The sequence below is a fragment of the Corapipo altera genome, unplaced genomic scaffold (genome assembly GCF_003945725.1).
Source record: "Corapipo altera isolate COAL_440 unplaced genomic scaffold, ASM394572v1 0, whole genome shotgun sequence".
Lineage (NCBI taxonomy): Eukaryota > Metazoa > Chordata > Aves > Passeriformes > Pipridae > Corapipo > Corapipo altera.
The window spans coordinates 29,983,933-30,003,419 of NW_020884872.1; the positions used below are offsets into that span (position 1 = coordinate 29,983,933).

The window sequence follows — 19,487 nt, forward strand, 5'->3', positions numbered from 1 at the left end:
GGCCATGCTGATCCTCATGGAGTGAGATGATCACTTTGAGGAACTTGGGGGGACAACTTTAGTGTTCCAAAATCTGCCATAGACCTTTCCTGCTCACAGTATCAAAATCCTTGGTGAGGTCAACAAAGGTTACATAGAGACCTTTGTTCTGTTCCCTATACTTCTCTTGCAGTTGTCTGAGAACAAATACCATGTCTGTGGTACTCCTGTTGGCTCTGAAACCACATTGGCTTTCAGGTAGAATTCCTTCTGCTATAGTGGCGTACAATCCTAAACATCCACTGGTCAGATTATGTGACCAATACATCTGTTCTAGAACAAGCAGCAGTCACAAGCATTGAGGCCATGTTGCTGAGAACACATCTGCACTGGGCAGGGCACGTCTCAAGGATGAAGGACCACCACCTCCCTAAGATCTTGCTTTATGGTGAACTTGCCACCGGCTGCCGCATGAGAGGAGCCCTGAAGAGGAGATACAAGGACTCCCTGAAACAACATCTCAGCCTTGGCCATATTGATCAACATAACTGGTCTACTCTGGCCTCCAATCAGGAGGTCTGGAGACACACTACCTATAACGCTGCCGATGCTTTTGAGAAATCACACAGGATCACCCTTGAGGAGAAAAGACAACGCAGAAAGAATCGTGCCTTGCAGAATATACCACCTAAGGAGTCTTTCTGCTGTGCCTTTTGCAATCGGATGTGCCTGTCTCGTATTGGCCTTTTTAGCCACCAGCGCGCTTGTGACAAATGTGGGTAGAGCCCTTTCCCAGATCTTCGTTCGCGAAGCCCAGCCATGAGTGAGAGTACTTCAGTGATTATAAAGAAATTATTTAATATTTTATGTTACCTGGAAATGGACTGTGACTGAGAGAAAGTATATTGGTCATGTTTCAGTCATAGAAAGGGTTGGGTTCGGAGGGACCTTAAAGATTATCTATTTCCAACCACCCTGCCATGGGCAGGGACACCTTCCACTAGACCAGGTTGCTCAGAGGTCCATCCAACCTGGCCTTGAACACTTCCAGAGATGCGGCATCTTCAGCTTCTCTGGACAACCTGTTCCAGTGCCTCACCACCCTCATTAATGGCAATCTGTGTTAATAAAATTGTAAAATACAGTGTCAGAGGATTACCAACATAAGGTGCTGCAGCAGTAACCACTTGTGCAGGTTCACAAACGATCCTGCTAACAACTTAGTCCCAAGCTGTGCCATATTATTTCCTAAAATGAGATAAAAAACCAACCCTGTAAAATTTAGATTCAGACTTTTAAGTTGAGGGGCGAGGCTTCAAGCATTGGCCTTCAAACATCGAAGCAAGCAGCTGCAGGCTCACGCTTTAGGCTGAGATATAGAAGGAAACAGGAAAACAGAGTTCCCCAACCCTCCCCACCTCTTCCCAAGGCCAGGGCACCCTTTCCTTCCCGCAGTCCTGGCGGTTCCCGCGGCGGGGACCGTGGGACAGGCTCGCAGGTGCAGGACCTGGTGGACACATACTGGGGGTGCGGGGACCGGACACCAGCCTCTGTAAAGTGCACAGCGGGTGTCACCCGGCTCAGGGGATCCTCCAGGACCCCGGGGTGCCGCAGGAACCCCACTGTGCTCTGTGTGGGGCTCGGGGCGCCATGGGACCCCCGAGAGGAAGAGCCTGGACCTCCCTCCTGCTCCCCTCAATTCCGACCGGAGCCCCCAGCCGCATCTAGCCGGCGGCGCGGACCTACTCGACCGCGGCACAAAGCCCCGAACTCCGCGGGAAGGGCGGCCCGTTCTAGGGCTCCGCCTTCGACTCCTCCCCGGCGGCCGGGCCCGCGCCGAGGGAGCCGGAGCCAGCGCCGTGCAGCCCGCGGGGGGCGATGTGACTCGGGTGGCTGGGGTGCGGCGCGGGCTCGGAGGGGACGGAAAGCGAGACGCCGAGCCGGGGAAAGATGTGGCTGAAGCCCGAGGAGGTGCTGCTGAAGAACGCCCTCAAGCTGTGGGTCACTCAGAAGAGCAGCGGCTACTTCATCTTGCAGCGGCGTCGGGGCCACGGAGACGGCGGTGGCCGCTTCACGGGTACCTGGTGGCGCGGGGGTCGGCGGGGCGCCCGGCCGGGCCGGGCGGCGGGTCCCCCCCGCATCTGCCCCGCCGGAGCTTGGCCGAGCGGGGGAGCTGCCAGCGGGTCGGGCTGGGGGAGCAAGGAGCGGCCTCTTTGTTCGGCTCGGCACGGCACGGCACGGCACGGCACGGCACGGCTGGCCTCGGCTCCGCTCGGCGATAGCGCGGAGAGGGCGGGGGCGCCGCGGGTCCCCGGCCGCGGGCGGTGCGCAGGCTGCCGCCGGCCGGGCAGTATGGGCGGCCCCGGCTCCCCCCGAGTTGCCTGGGGAGCAGCTTCGCCCTTTCGTAGCCTTGAGCGGCGCTGAAGCCACTTTTATTGTTACTTCCCCGCGCTCCTCTCCCGACGGTTTCTTCAGCGTGACTAAGGGCGGCCGCGGAGCGAGTCAGGAGGAGCCGCGGCGGTGCCCGCGGCCGCAGCAGGCGGCTGGGGAGCGCCATCGGGGGGCTCGGCGGGGGCCCCGGGGGACGGCGGCGGGAGGTGGAGGGATGCCGGGGGCTGTCGGTGGCACCGCGTTCGGCTGTGCCACCCGTGCCCCCCCCCCTGGACCGGCTGCGACCTGCGGCTCGCCTACCCTTTCGATAACGAGAGCTGTATAAATACGTATAGGACTCTTGGCTTTTGGACGGCACATGACGTTACGGGGAAGTGTTTGTTAATTCAGTGTTGTGGAAAAGTGGATTGCGACTTTTTTTTTGCGTTAATTATACTACGGCTTATGTGGCTGTAAATCAGGCACGTTGTATCCATGTGGCACTCCAGGTACGTGTAGTGAAGGATGTATTCGGAGAAGAAGGATCACGCTATACTCTCGCAACAGTATGGATTCGTGAATAATTCCGGCGAGAACGCTGCATTAGGCTGCACTGACGTTGTAGAGTGGGGAATTCGGGCCAAACTTTTGATTCAAAGACATCAGCAGCTGAATTCAAACAAACAGTGCTTTGGAGAAACAGTACAGTTTAACAATATAATTTAACAATGTAGTTCTTGCTTAAAAGCAGTTGAGACTGTTTTGTACCTTGCCAAAATGAGAATTTTTAATGGTGGCTTATATATTTGAAAGGATGGTCAGGTATTTTCAGACTCAGTGTTTTCTACGGTGTTTAAGAAACTGCATTACCACGTTTGATATTTATTTTATTAAAACCTTTTGTTCCTGAACCCTTGACCCTTGCCATTGGATAATACTGCTGTCTGCAATTTTTTTATTTTTTTTTAATCAGAACTTATCTTCCTGTCTGTGCATAAAGTGCACAAAACTTAACTGTGGCTTGTTAGGTCCCATGCTATCCATGTATTACTAACGAAATGGAAGTTTTCCCAGCGCGTTAAATGCTTACCCTCAGTGTTTTCCCCTGCCCCCTGTGTGGAAGTCAAACCACTCTTCTGTGACAGTAGGGACGATGTGGATTAATTTTCGGAGTTAAAAATAGCTATTTACAGCTGCTTGATTTAGGTCCAGGACAATCATGAGGTTCAGTTTCACAAATGTTAATGCCTCGTGCCTGAGCTTTTCACTATAGAAATTTGCAAGCTTAAACCAAACAAACTGCTTTTCTCTCTGGTTAAATTTTATGTGAATCATCTTGCTGAATCTACATTGCATAGGCTTGCTCAAATCTCTTTTGGCAAAGGAAAGCTGCTCCGGTCTCACACATTTTGCAAGGGAACTGTAGATTCTGACAGTCTCTTAAACCATTTGGAAATGTTTGTATTTAAAAGGGCTTAGAAATTTGAGTCCTACAACCAAAATGCAGGAGTTATGGAGCATTAAGCCTAGCTGGAGTTGGACAGATAGTGTAATTTTTTTTCACTGTTTTCACTTGGAATGAGGAAAATGGAGACCTGTACTGAGAAACAGCTGGGCTTTGCTGGTAACTGTTTGCTTGCAATGCAAAGCTTACCTCCTGATTCTTGCTTTACATGACTATAGAGACACTTTGTTAGTACCTGGCATTTCCAAACTGGCAGATAGAAAGGGCAGTAAAGCACTGCTGTATTTCAGAGGATGGTCTACCAAGCAGTAGAGCCAAAAGTTATGTTTGTTTCACTGGGGAAACAAAGCTTAAATGAGAGCAGTATCCATGTCTGTTTTCTCTTCCCTTTAATAACATAAGCCCTGGCCAATTGCAGTTAAATTTGATGAAAAGGTGGAAGTTTCAAAGATGTGAAGATCCTGTACATGAAGGCAGGTGCCATGGTAAAAGAGAATCTCATAACTCCTACGGTGAGGAGGAGGCTGTGTATCCTCAGGCCATGTTAGACCCATGTGGGATTAGAAGAACAAAATCCCCAGAAGACTAGATTTCATAAGAGTGTAGATGGGGCAGCAGACCACCTGAGATGTAATTTGCTTTAAACAAGGTGGAAGGGTGCAACGCCTGAGCTGTCCTTGTGCGTGTTCTGCAAAATGCTATTTGCACTGAACCTATGAAGGGACATCTGTTTTATGGCCCAATTCTCATATTGCATGTCTCTTTTTCTTCTAGGACACCACTTCTTCCTTACCAGGGCATTTTGTCTTTTAGGTAAGAGCAGGTTAGCACAGTTGGAGGGTATATTTTATGTGGATTTAATTTCTGAAGGACGGACTAGAGAAGATCTCTTGCACAAATGTATCTGTGTCTCTTCATGTGCTGTGTTTTAGTCAGCCTCTGAGCAGATGTTTCTAAGTGAGAGACTGTATTTCCTACTGTTATTTAATTTGTGTCCTAGGGCAGTTACCAGATGCACACTGGGCTTGCAAGCAGTTGGCACAAAAAATGATGGAGGCTGTATTTAACTCTTCCTTACCTGACCAGTGACATTTTGTGTTCTGTCTTCCCAAGAGAGATTCTTTTGCTCGTAAATGTTTAGCTTGCCACTTCACCTGGATCTCTACTTGACAGCTCTGTTAGGAAGGAAAATGATAATGTTTTAGAAATACTTTACAAAACATGAATTATTTTTTAACTAATAACTAATTTAAAAACTATTTTTAAGTTATAGATTTAAAAAAAATTATTTAGCTCATCAGTTTCTGTTTGTTCTGGGATTTTCTTAGCCTAATTGGAGAGCCTTTTAGTGATCCCTACAAAAAAGGCTTGTGATGTAGCTATGACTGACAGGTCAAAGTTAGTTGGATTTCATACTTGCTAATATCTTTGGTTGTGGAGTTACATATTAAGGATAAGCTTGAGATGCCATTACTCAAAAATACTGTCAAATGCCTTATGGTAAATACTACAAGATGATTTAGTCTTTAAGTGAACCACTACTTTCATTTTTATTAGGGGATGTTGAAAGCTTCATGCACTTTTCTGTTTGATTAGATTAGTTTTGTGCATTTTGACAGCAAAACTGCTTGTCCTGGGAGGTGTTGGGAACGATTTCATCAAGAGTGCTGGACTGAGGGTAGTTTTTCATTCTTACCAAGCATCCAGTGTTGCAGTTGCTGTTTATACAGTGCTTCATATTGCACACTCTTAGCATATAAAACCCTTCTCAGGATTCTTTTAAACACTTGTGAATCCTCCCTTTTATAAATGAGATTAAGTAAGACTGTAAAATGAACTCTTATTTCGAGTAGCTTTTTGTCTTGTTGAGATACAGTGCTGCTTTAACTTCATGCTGGAAGTAGATCAGTAAAAGATTATGTTTTGTTCCTGTTTTATCCATGTTTTTAATTTAGTTATGATATCTTGCCCTACTATTCTTCCAGCCTCCATTTTCAGCTCAGGGCACTTTCCAAACTGGATATGGTCTTACATTGTTTGCAAATCGCAGAGGATGAACATTTTGAAAGGAAATTCATTTCTTTTTCCGCTCATATAAACCTTTACGGTTCACAACTCTAAATATAAGATAATACACTGGAAAAAAGAAGCATCTTCTGTATGTGAATCTGAACCTTATTATTACTTCAGTAAAAACAAATGTGGTGGGAATGACAAATAGACTTCCATGAGCTATATGCCAGCAATTGAAATAAAGTCTCATTTTAGGATTTAATTTTTTCTTTTAAATAAAATTCTTGCATGGTGATAGCTTTCAACTGATCTACAGAGTACCTCTTGGTTGTAAATGGAGATTTGACTAGTTATGTGATAAGACCTTTCTTTCTTATTTTTCATTTGCCTGGATTTTAATTTTTTTAATGCATACAGAAAATTGGCTGTTGGTAAGCTCTGTGTCTTTTTCCTGGAAGTTAAAAAAGCAAAATATCTTTTGCTGCTCTTTCATACTGTTCTGTTCAAGCGGTCCTGTAACCATTGTTAATACCTCAGCTTTTAGTAGCCCTGTGCACCTCCCAAGGTCTGAAGTAAATAATTTTTATAATAGAGTCTATTTCAGGGAAAGGAAGCAAGGGGACCACAGTGGTTGAGGATTCTTTCAACTCAGACAGGGAATCCATTTAGATGGCCCCTGTTCATTACAGGGAGAGGGTCAAAAATACCATGAAGACTTGGATTTTTACTAAAGAAAGCAAATAAATTTTTTTCCTTCTGGAGGGCGGGAAGGCAAAATGAATAGCATATTCTTAGAATCATAGTAAAAGATGCATCCCAATACAGTCTTCAAAACAGCTTGTCTTTTTGTCTTAGAATATGTTCAGGATACCAGAACAAGTTATGGATGGATAAATGCTCAGTCTGAATACTGATGGAAAAAAAAACCCAAAGAAAACACTTTTATTTCAAATACAGCAGTTTGAGGAGAGGAAGATGCCACAATACTGATATTAATAAAGGATATTGGTATACTCACTGTCTGTATTCATGTTTTGTTTTCTTAGGGAACAGCTCTCTGAAGCCTTGCACAGGAGAGGGAGAAATCTGCATACTTTATTAAAAGCTTGGACTCTTGTCAAAATGTTATCTAGCCTTGCCCACAACTGGAATTCAGATGGGCAGGTTTTTTTCCCCCTTTTTAATCTCTTTATTTTACTGAAACATTTTTTTAAGGACCATGCATACTTGTAAGCTCTTTCCTAGGAGGATGGCTTCTTTGTTACAGTGTTTGAGCTGGAAGGAAGGATAGGAGCAGGGGGCCAGGCTACTACCTGCAAAACTGGGCACTCACATTCCTGACCCCTGTGCCCCCTTGATCTCTGTGTGCTTCTCTGGCCCCCTCTGCTTGGCTTTCTGGGGTATTTCCTAATCCTAAGGCACAGATGGGGAAGGTGAAATGCAGATGCTTGTGTTGAAATATTACCATTGTGTTAAATGCTAATATTAAAGGTTCCAAAGGAGGGACTGTGGGGTTGTGTTTGCTTAGCAATTGACCACCAACTTGTGCAAGACTAATCCAGTAAACAGCTATGGTGTCTTTTTCTTTTCATGCTGTGGAGGCCAAATGGCACAGGAAAAGGCAGGAGAATCACAGAACATGGGGACTGGAAGGGACCTTAGAGGACCATCTAGTTCCAATTCCCCTGCCACGTGGCAAGGTCACCTTCCACTAGACCAGGATGCTTAAAACCCCATCCAGCCTGGCCTTCAACAGTTCAAGAGATGGGGCATCCCCAGCTTCTGGGCAACGTGTTTCAGTGTCTCACTCCCCTCATAGGAAAAAATGTCTTCTCTGTAAAATAATTAAGAATGTCTGTGGTGGCAGAGTTTAGGTAGCACTAGTTCGGTCTGTTCAGTGTTATTTACAGCACACACCAGAAAAAGTGAAAGACTTTTTTATATTTACCCAATTAGTGCCCTGTGTTCGAATAATGTACAGGGCTGCAGCAGCAGCTTGTATATCCCATCTTCTTGTCCATTTTCAGGTGGAAAACAGTTTCAGGTATTTTCACTTGTAATGTGAGAATCAAAGCATTTGGCTCAGTGGCCTTCAGGGCTATAAAAATAGGCTTGGCGTGACCTGGACTGATGGCAGAGGACTGAGATAAGCAGCTGTGAGTGCTCTGCCATGGCAGCATTCCCGCCTGGGGAAGCAGCCCACGGGGAAGCAGGGCTGAGGAGAAATAACCAGTGCCCCAGGGCAGTGATGCCATTTCCACCATGCCAGGAGAGAGGGTGCATGGTCTTTCCCTCTCTAGGTGGTGGTCCAGTGCAAGAGCTCAGCGTCACATCCAGGGGCATGTCCACCTTCCCTGGAGCACTGGGACCTGGGAATAATAATTAAGTAATTTGTTCCCGTTACATGCCAGATTGAAAGAAGTCCCAGCTCAGCAGAAACCAATTTACCTAGTGGCAGTGTTTGATCTAGCAAAGCCTGTCTTGGAAGTATTGTAAGAGTTTGGATGTTGAGTATTTCCCTGGGTGAATAAATGCTTGGAGCATTAGGTCTTTATGCTGAAATCTAATGTTGTCTTTGCTTATCTTTGAGTGTGGTGAGCCCTTATCATTACAAAGGAAACATAGCCTTCCTACAGCCGTTGGAGGAGTCCTTCATCTTTTTTTGTATTACTTACTCAAATACGTTCTGCAACTTTTTTTCTGGTGGTAGAAGCATAATAAGAAATGCTTTCTAATGGGTGCTGTGTTGTATCAAAACCTTTTGATATAATTTTGCAAATGAAGACAGCGTGGCTGGTGTAAAGCCAAGATGCTGTTCTTATCCATCAAAAACATATATTTTAGGGAGGCCTGAGTGAAAGTAACAACCTGCTTGACATCTGTTTGGAACTTTTAGAGAAATCAAATCAAGGTAGTATGAAAGGTGTCCCCAAACATTCATGCTGGGGGCCACCACTGGCCAACAGTAGCTTTGTGCCCACTGTCCTGGGCCATATCCTGAGGTGCAGCTCAAAAGTCTCCACCTTAGCCTATAATGCTTAGTGCCTTTGGGATGTGTGGCACTCTCTGGCTGGGCTGTAAGAGGAGGCAGCAGTGGATCCTCAGTGCATCTCAGCTATGGGTCTTGCCTTGGACCACCCATGGGGTTGTGGTCACTGGTTAGGGCTCCTGCATGTTAAGGTGGTTGAGGCCCAGTGGGAGTCAGCTTCATAACCCCTCCATCCCTCTCGCAGCAAGGACATTGGTCCTAGAGAGAGCTTCTAAGATGCATTGCAGAGCCAGGCATCAGTCCCTGCTCTTTGGTGCTGTCCCAGGAATGCCCTTTTGTCAGGCTGAGCTTATCCTGGTTGGTGTGAAAAGCAGCTTTCTGCTCCATCAGCTGGAGCACAGGGATGGCAGGGACTAGGGAATGGGTACATCCATGTTTTCCTCCCTGTGTTCTGCCTGATGGTGGGCTCTTCCAGTGTGCTTGCCTCCTCTAGCGTGGCTAATTGCTGCCCACCATGGCTATTGTGAGACTAGTTGTTTGCAAATCATTGCGGGATAGAGGAAGCTATGTGAAGAAGTGTAATTAGGATTCAGGGTATGGAGTGCCTTCTGCCTCAAAAAGCCAAGATTAATTCTGCTTTATTGAAACTGTTAGTTCAATTTCACTGTCCTTAAAAAAACCTCAACTTTATTTTTATGATTGTCTGAATTGTTTGATTTGCTCTTTTCTCCCAATTCATGTGCTTGAACAGCTTAGAGTGCTTCTTGCAGCGATTAACTGTCCGTACAAAACTGCAACCACTGGGAAGCAACGTGTGCTGTTAGCTTCTTCCTCTTCCTGGGAAGAGCTTTCTCCTTTTGGATAAAGTATAGCTTTTGTCAGACAGCTGGGCTTATTTTTCTTTCTGCCCCCAGCTTTCTGTGGTGGAGCAGATGTAGCAAGCCACAGTAAGCTCCCAAGGCTAGAATGGAAGGCATACTTTCCACTTCATGACTTTGTACTGGAGCGATAACATGGAAGGATGCTGTGCTGCGACTGTAATCGCAAATGCCTCAATTTGGTGGTTTTGTCTCACAAAAATAACCTAGTCTGATTGAAAAAAAGAAAGAGGGGTATGACTATTTAAAACATGGCTTTGGCATGATATGAGTGAGTGTAACCACCAATTGCTCTTTTCCACGTCCCTGCAGAGCAGCTGGTCCTTAGTGACCGCATGGTGCCATCACTTTCCTTCTTTGGAAGTACCAGGTGCCTGTGGCTGAGAGAAGCCTCAGCTTTGGAGTCACTAAGCATCTTGGCAATCTGGTTTGCATCCTTGTACGGTGGTGGTCCTCTGCCTATTTTCTTGGAAGGACTGGAACTGGGAAATACTTTTAGGTCAGGCCTTGTTGCGCATCTGTCCTGCTGTGCTGGTCTCAGGTGCAATGGAAATCTCAAGTCTTTTTTTTTTTTTTCCAAGTAGACTTAGGAGAAGTGAAAGGACAATTTTCTCTCTTCTTCAAACTTCTGCAGCGGTCAATTTGCTTGTACAGTGACTAAAGCTGTTGCCTAGGATGCTGGAGACACAGGCTGGATCTGTCTTCTGTGTCACCCCTTTGATTTTGGAAGAGGGGGTGTATGTGCTTCATTTGGGAGGTTCAGGGCTGTGGCAAATGGGTGGGAAGAGGTGCCCCTGTGTGTGCATCTGACCTGCTGTTCCCCAGATTTTAAAAGTGCCATCAGAATTTCTTATTAACTAATTGCAGGTACCACATATAATTGCTTCTTTGAACTACACTGGCTTTCGCTCCCCACTTTGTAATGAATTTATGAGTTCATGTTAAAAAAAGATCCTGGCTGTGGTGACCAGATGTCTTATTTAAAAACAAAGTAAAACTGAAAGGGTAGCATTGCTGCGTGTTGTCATACTTCAGGCTTTCTTTTCAGTTAGACTTAGATTTAACTCTTCTATTTTTTTTTATTTTTACCTTCCCCCACCGGCCCCCCCCCAGAAAAAAAAAAAAAAAGACAATGGCAGCTTTGGCCTTTTGCCTTTTCATTTTATTTTTTGGTAGGATTTTATTAACTTATTGGTCCCAGACTTCTAAGTGATCAGTTCAAGTTCCTCTGCCTTGCAGCTGCCAAAAGTGACCACCCCTTTTATGGGAAGGCATTTGAGCAGTTCTCAAAAATTTCCCTTTAAGGCCTTTAGAATATGATGGAGGTAAGTAGAAATCATCTTACTGTATGTAGAGGGTATCTTAGACTGCCTCTTGAATGTTGTCCTAAAAGATGGAAATGATAGATAGTTTTTCAGCCCAAGTTTTTAGTTTGAGTTCAGCTTTAATCACCCTCTGCCCAGAATCTTGGAAGTTTGAAAGGATTTTTGAAATACCGTGTAGATAATTAACAACGATTTGGAAAAGGAGCCTGCATTCTTTAGTTGGAAAGATATGGTATGTTTGGTAGAAGTTGGTGTTAACTTACTGTAAACATGTTCCTGTTCCTAGATTAGTTATGAACATGACACAAGATAAGTTGTAATGGGATTTTTTTATCTTTCTGTGGTGTATAAGGAACTATGTCTTCAAAGATGAAGAATGGTGCACTTGTGATAGTTCATTTGAGAACCTGATCCTTATAGTCCTTGCTTCTGATCCTTATAATCCTTGTTTTGTGTGTATGTGTGTGAAGAAATTCTCAACAAGTTCATGCTGCACGATGTCCTGTTTGTGTCCTACTTGGTTACAGGTTGACCTCTGTAAAGGGGAGACAGTCCCTACCTGTTGTAGAATTTGAAATGGTTCCTTGGTAATTTTTATACTCCAGTTTGTTTGCTGTATTTTATCCACAATGTGCATGTACACTTGATAGAAATGGATTTGCAATTGGAAGTACAACAGTCTTGTTTTACTTGGAGGTATCCAGTTTCCAGTATTCAAGCAACAAAATTTGCATGAAAGTAGATGTTTCAGTGAAATGAGAACTACCAAGTAAAGTGTGGGATTTGTAGTGAGTTTTCCAGATGTGTTTTATAAACTTTCTGAAAAAATACAGGTAGGTTTGCCCTACCTGAAACCTAGGTTCCAGCTAAAGTGATCAGATTTGTTGAGGAAAAGCATATAATTTTAGTAGAAAAGAATCTTTTTCACTTCTCTTGTCTTTTCCTCCATATTTGTCAAAAGTGTGCATACTACACTGGACATTTGCATGTGACTTTTAGCCTGGAAATAGTCTTTTTGCGTGAAGAAACTTGTACCTTTTGAGGAACCTGCAATGTTCTGTCAGCGGTCTTTAGTAGAAGGCTATCTAAACCTACGTCTGCAGCTTTCCTTAGTACAGTTACTGTATGGTTAATTGCTTTTCCTGAAATACTTCTGAGTCTTGGGAGGTCAAAAAGCAGACAAGAAGTTGGTGAAGTGGCTCGTAAAAGGGGAAGAGGTTCTCTGAATTTTACGTTCCTCCCAAAAGTCTTGTCCCATATAGAGTAAAAATAAAAAAGCGGTGGGAGTTTTGGGAAGAAAACCTGTGTAGCAATTCTGCCTTTTCCCCTTCTGCTTCTGTTTCCTTGCACTTTTTGCTGTCCTGTAGTATAAAGGGTTTTGCTGTTGCCTGTGAGGCAGAAGTCTGCATCATCCTGACCAAAGGCAAGCTGATGCATGAACATGTGAGCCAGAGACCCTTTATATAATTTATATGTACTTGCAAGACAGAGACCCTTTTATTTTATAAACAGATTCACTTTTATGAAAGATCCTTCCATGGAACAAACTGTTAGGACATATTATTACAACGGTGCTTGCTCACAAGCTCAGTATTTTTCAAAGCAGGTTTCAAAATCAGCATACTGCATAAAGTTTCTTGGTTTTTTGTTTGTTTAGGGATTTTTAGGTTGTTTATTTTCTGATGTTATGTTACCCCAAATGAGTATGAGGCAACTTGCACTGGAAAAATTTTGCCTCTAGTTTTTGTGATTTTCGTACTACAACAGTTTCAACTAAATGATCATGTTAGGCTTGAGTGTATATATTAATGTTGACTCCTTTTCATGCTCCTGCAAATGCACTCTTAGGAATTCCCTTTTCCCCCGTTCTCTGCCTCTGTCAGTCTCTTCTTTATTTTTGGGCAAGACCAAAACATGGGGATGGGACCCACTGCTCAACTTTAGCAGTACTTGCTTTTGTTTTCCCCTACTGCCCCTTATGTTCCCTCTGGACCAACCCCACCACAGAACTTTCTGGCAGAGGTGAGACGTGACAGGACCCCCTATCAGCCACAGCGATGGCTTGGATTGATTTAGGTGTGGGGTTCCTGCGCCCTTGCAAAGCCTTTGTAGTGGAGCCAGCCCATACTCTTTTCTTTTTTTTCTCTTTGGTTCTTAGTTCTGGCTCCTCTTTGTCATCTTTAGTTAATATTTTAGCTATGGGTAGTTTAGACAAGGGAGCTGATTATTTCTTTGTACAGTCAAAGGAGGAATGGGTTTCTTTTTGATAGTTTGTAAGCGAAATGGAAATTGTAAGCAGAAGTAAACAGTGAGAAGAGGAATTGGGTTTTCTGGTCTGTTATTCAGGAAGAGAAAAAGGAATTAATTTTGCACAGGCTAAGAAGTAAACCAAAATTTTGCAGCTACTTCTGTGCTTTCATATGTTTTTCCATGGTTTCTGAAAAAAAAAAGGTATTTCACAAATCAGGTGTTCTTTAAGTGTTCTCTAGGAATTTTGGTAGCACTTGCTGTTCATTGACTTTTTTCCGACTTTAGTGAAATGAAAGGAAATCTTTCTCCTACGTCTGTCATCAGGGGAAAACGTGCACAGTGCTTCGTGAGTTTCTTCTTCTTTTTCTTTCTTGTGGCGGATCAAGTCTTTTGAAAGTTAAACCATAGTTTTGTCTGTGCATCATTTGATGCTCTCTTACTGGCTTTAATCCAGCTGTTTTTAAGACTGCACACTGAAGTTTGTGTTTTGTTTTCTGTCAGCACAGGTAATTCACTGCCTTTTATACCAGGATGAATTTTTATGTCTTTTTCTTTTAATTACAGAACAGCATTTAGCAATCTCAACAATTTTACGTATTATTGGTCTCCAAATTCAGATCTCCATTTTAAAGAGATGGGTGTAACATCTAGTCACGTATTTAGCTGAGAAGAAAACTGCTGGTGAAGTATATTTCCCTGTACAGTTTTAAGACATATTTTGCCCAATTTCTGCTTGGCTTTGAAAACATCATCAATAGTGAGTGTGGATGCAAGGTCACTCTCGGAGGGTTTTTGATGCTGTTCTGTGTGAGCTTCTTACACCTTTAGACCAGAAAGCGGTTACAATGCTGTTTTGTTGTACTATACTCAAATTAATTAGCCATGGTTTGTGGTCCAAGTAGGAAGGCAGTTAGGATGAGGACTTTGTAGGTCTCCATGGTTTCCATTAATCACTTAGGTGATGGACTGGAGAATGCCATTTTTAAAATGGCATGCGGTGCTAAGGGCTGGCAGACATTTTGGAGGCTGAGAGTAGTTCCTTTTGTGTTGGGTTAATGTTGAAGGAACAAAAATACAACAGGTTGGAAAGATTACATGTGCTAAGGGAAAACATAGTATTGCAGAGAACTTCCTGGATACCCTAGTGACATAAGCATACATGGTAAAGCCATTACTTGCTAAGAGGTTGTGTCTCTGCCGGATGCACAGGGAACCTGAATATAAAGTTACTCCTGAATTGCTATTTGTAAGCACCATAAACCAAATCTGAGTTACTTTAATATGCAAATCATGGCATTCATATAACTTTTTAATGGATAGCTTGATTTTGCTTGCTTGAGGTAATGGGTAGCAAGAAAGGCCAGCAACTCCGGGTGACCTCCAGACTGGAAAGTCTTTTTTTGGAGGCAGCAATTGCTCCAGTTCTTCAAAATGAGTTTGCCTGTATTGATATCAAGTGCTGATTTACAGTGGGATGCTGCCCCAAGCTCTCTTGGATACAGTGGCATGTATGCAAAGTCCAGGAAGTGACCTCCCATTCTGCTTGTGGCTGAGACTTCAGTAGCAGTGAGCATCAGGTCCAGTGTAAAGTGTCATGCTTAAAGATAAGCTGGAGAGATTCCAGTTTAAGCTTAAGAACAATGAACTTTTTGAAAAATATGACCCATAAGGAAGAGATGAGGTGATTGGGGTTTCTTTAGAAAAAGAGAAATCATTAAAGGATAGGAAACTGTGATGATACTTTTTCATTATGTCAGGCATTAACATCAGAAGTGCCTGTGGCCAACTACTCTCCATGTTCCAGCGGAAGATTAGTTTTTAGCAGGAAAGTTTAAGATTTTGGTGGGTGGCTTGTTTGTTTGGGGTAGTTTTGTTTTGGTTTGGTTTTTTCCTTGGTAAGAATACTTAATGGAAACAGTGGAAGAGGCTAGCTGGGGAAGTTGTTGCATCTTGGTTGTTGGAGGTTTTGAAGAACAGGTTAGACAAACACCACTTATGGCATAGGTGTATTTATCCAACTTCAGAGTGGGGCTGGAATGGTAACTTCTTAAGGTGCCCTCAGGTCTTTCCACTTTGATTCTGTGGTTATATACATATATATGAGGCAAAACCTGAAGTGGAAAGAACTCTATATGCTTTTGATCTTCTAATCTGCTTTGCCTTTTGCATTTTGAGCATCTATAAATCACAGCATAAAATTGGGGAAGAATCGTTATCGTTACGTTCTGTGTTTTAATTTTACATCTTTAGATGTGAAATGACTTGTAGGCTACGGAAGTGAAAACTAGTAGTAATCCTCTTTTGCCCCTCTTTCTCTACAGGTCGCTTGGTTGGTGCCCTGGACGCCGTGTTAGACTCTAATGCACGCGTCGCTCCATTTCGAATTTTACTGCAAGTTCCAGGCTCACAGGTTTACTCTGCCATTGCATGTGGTGAGTTATTGAACGGATCAGAAGTTTACTGGGCCATAGCTATTGGTGAGTCAAAGACAGAAAACCCCAAACTGATTCTGAGCATGGTCAGTGTCTGCATGTCCAGGAAGCTTGAGGTAACCCCAGCTAGTTGTGTGTGTGTGTGGAAAGCTATTGCCTGTAGCTTGTTTAACAACCAAATTAACTTCTGGTTAAAAACCCAGATAGGACTTACGAAAAGGTGTTTCCTAGGAACATTAAATTTCTATAGAAAACTTGTGTAGCTAAGAATGTTTTGCTGTGTTAAGTTTTTATCTCTTGCAGAGCAGTAATAGTCCCTTACAGCAAGAAACTTAGTTTAGGCTTTCACTGCTAAAGTGTTCCGCTTGCTTACTGTGAAATGTCTTAGCAGACTTGGATATAATGAAACATAACTGGAACATTGGAAGATGGTACGTGACTTAGGAGGTTGTTGCAGTGAGGAGTGTCTAATTGCCTGGTCTGTTGTGCACTAATCCCTTTTGCAGTTTCTGCAACCTCTGAAAGTGATGTCGACATGAGTGGCAGCAACCTTGCCATGGCACAGTAGAGGCCATCTGAATGCATTTGTTCCATTCATCCTGTTCTTGATAGACCAATCTGCAGGGCTGTTCTTATCCCTTCTGCTCCTATCTATAAAATCCTCGCATTGAAATTTACAGCAGTTTTTCTTTGGGAATGGTTCAAAGCTGCGACCAGTGAACTTTAGACTTGACATTAGGAAGCATTTCTTTACTGAGAAGGTGGTTAAATCTGGAACAGGCTTCCTTCTGAGCCGTGGTTGATGTCCCACTGAATCTTTCAGTGTTTGAGAGGCATTTGGACAATGTTGGTAATAACAGGCTTTAACTTTTGGTCAACCCTGAAGTGGTCAGGCAGTTGGACTAGATGATTCCCAGGATTTCAAGGACAACAAGAAGAGCTTCTTCAAATAAATCAATAACAAAATGAAAACAAAGTATAATGTGGGCCTGTTACTAAATGGAGGGGAGACCCTAGTAAGATACTAGTAATAGTAATAGAGGAGGCAGAGGTACTGAACATCTTCTTTGTATCAGTCTTTGCTAACCAGTCCAGCTCTTGGGAATCTCTGACCCAGATGACCAGGGTAGAGGAATGTTGGAGGGAAGAATTCCCTCAGTCAAGGAGGATTGGGTTAGAGAACACCTTGGCAAACCTGACATTCACAGATCCATGGGTCCTGACAAGAACTGTCGAGCAGGGAGTTTGGACCAGATGACCCACTGTGATCTCTTCCAACCTGACCCATTCAGTGATTGTTGTAGATCCCTTCCAGCTGAAAACTGTTCTATTCTGTTCTATTCTATTCTTTCTTATACCGATCAAGCCATTAAATAGTTAGCTAATGTAAATGTTGACATGTTGTTGATAGCATTTGACATAGTAGTCCTTTAAATGGAAAAGGCAGTCTATATATTCATCCTTTTCCTCTGTACAAGCTTGTTCAGCAATTCTTCCTTACTTCATCCGTGAGCCCTCTGCATGTTCTCCATTAATACTGGGAATTTTTCCCTGGCCCAGATGTGTGTGAAGAAGCTTGTGTAAAGTCTATTTATGCTATTTTTGGTTTTGGCTGTGTTTTCTTTGTTTTGCAATTTCTCTGTGCTTTCTATCCCTACCTACCTCCTTTTTATATTTAAATAATGCCATCTCATGGAGAAATTTAAGAGCTTCATGCTGTTACCTGCCTTTATCAGAGGACTGTATCTTTCACTGGAAAAGTAAGCTCAGTGTTGCTGTCATGGGGCTTCTTGATTATTTGAACATATGCAGTACTCCTTTCTGGGGCTTATCTTGCCCTGTCAGCACTTTTACTGTACAGAGAATTTGGTTTATTTTTTTTTCATATTAAAGAAACTACAAATCAAAAACTAGCTTGGTTGGAATGACTTTGCTGAGATAAACTTATTTGATTAATGTTTTTTAAAATTCTCCTTGGCTCTTCTGAATGGATGCTCATCCTTGAGAAAATGAGATTTACAGTTACAGAGGGAAAGCAGAGAGGTCTGTTTTGTGTGCTATGTGGGTAGGACATGCACGGTTGCTAGAGTTGCACAGAAATGAAGAACCTTGGAAGCAGAATTTGTTTCTGAATAATATTGCTGCTGTGAAACCCTGATATGAGTGTCCAAGGGAGAGCTTGTGCTGGCAATAGGAGTCAGAGGAATATCACCCAATCCCTTTCTTGGGAAGCTGGAGGAGGACCGTCCCCACACAGGAGTGGCTGTCACTGCTCGCCTGGCTCTGCCCTGTCACATGAGCGAGGTGCTTCATGCAAACATGATGTTAAGAGTCTGTTACAGGCTTTGGAGGGAGCAGTGAGTCAAATTAAGGTTCCTGGTGCTCTACAGAACGGGCAAGGAGCAGCTCCAGCAACTCTTTCCAGACTCCCAGTGTAACTTCATTACAGATAGCCATCATGTCAGTAGGCAGTTAATTAAAATGACATTTTTTAATCATGTGTTGGCAGTCCTCTATTGCAGGAGCTGTGGGCTTAAATGATAATATATACATAATGGTCAGATCTGTGTTACAGACTTTTGCAAATCTCGGAGGGCTGCTAGGAAGTCTAATCCAAGCATGGCTGTTCTGGCAGAGGTGTTTCAATCCGTATGGTTAGTCGTGTTATACCAGAACAGGAAAAAAAAATACTGACCTCGACCCTAATGTAGAGCCAGTTACAATATTCCTTTCAGAAGGCTCATTGGCAAAACAGAAACTCAAGTCTCAGTCAAGTGAAGCAGGTTTTAGGAGAGGGAAAGCAAAGGGATTGGTGAGAAGTGGATTTAAAGAAGAGATTATGAGGAATGAGGCAGTGGTTGGACAAAACACCTGGCACAGGCAGATGAAGATGGTGGGTAAAAGGTGGAATAAAATACTGAGGAGCAGTACAGGAAGAGGAATAAGGAAGAGAAATAAGGAAGATATTAGCAGTGCTTGGGTCTAATCACAGGGCAACTTTAAAGCATGAAATGGAAATCAGAAATGAAGAAAGGACCCAAGAAGCTGAGGAGCTGGCCTGACCAAATGAAAGGGGCAAAAAGATCTTTGTGTATTTGAGCGGAATCCCTGGAGGCAGGAAGGAAAGATTGCAGTAGCCCCCACAAGATATAACCACTGCCAGCACCCAGGTTCAGGGCAGTCCCAGTAGTGTGGATGCTGCTCTGAAAGGCATCTTGCTCGCGGCTTATTTCACCAGAGGCAGCCTGACAGCTCTCCCGTAGAGTTGATATCTTTTAGATTGCTCAGAAATAAAAATTCGACTCAGTATTTGCTTTTTGCAGCCATTTCAGTATAAAATTACTGTTATAGATATAATTTGTTTTCTTGACCTAAAGGACATTTAAGTGTCTTTTCTTTCATGATTGTTTTTTTTTTTTAATTTGACCTTGATTAATGATATTTATGAAGTTCCATTATAAGACCTTCCTGTCAGGGACGTTAAAACTTGGAAAGTTTCCTTGCCAGTTGGCATTCTGCATGGAAAACGGAGCAGAGGAAAGTGGAAAATCCTTACTTAGATTTGTCTTTTTTATTGTTGTTGTTGTTGTGAGGCAATGTGATGTATCTCTGATGTACACACAACACAAATCTTGAGATAATGGGTATTCTATTTGAAATTAATTTTATTATTATATTCATCTGTAATTTGTGTGTCTCTTACATCCAACAACTTCTCTTCTTTCTTCCACTAGCAAGGCACTAGGAGAGGAAACTATTGCTGCCTTTACTTTCTTACCTGTAACA

The 19,487-nt window shown here is 43.3% G+C and overlaps 1 protein-coding gene across 4 annotated transcripts in view; it reads left to right on the plus strand.

Moving 5' to 3' along the window:
* Positions 1–1,876: 1,876 nt before the first annotated feature.
* The window catches only part of TBC1D8 (TBC1 domain family member 8), a 49,563-nt gene continuing 31,952 nt past the window's right edge, over positions 1,877–19,487 (plus strand). Inside the window, exons 1-2 of one of the 4 annotated variants that reach the window (XM_027641666.1) lie at positions 1,877–2,056; positions 15,591–15,746. In XM_027641666.1, coding sequence (XP_027497467.1) covers positions 1,930–2,056; positions 15,591–15,746 — 283 coding nt within the window. In that variant the 5' untranslated portion in view covers positions 1,877–1,929. Of the gene's footprint in view, positions 2,057–4,554; positions 4,628–15,590; positions 15,747–19,487 lie in introns of those variants that run through there. The other 3 variants (XM_027641641.1, XM_027641651.1, XM_027641657.1) reach the window with 3 other exon arrangements.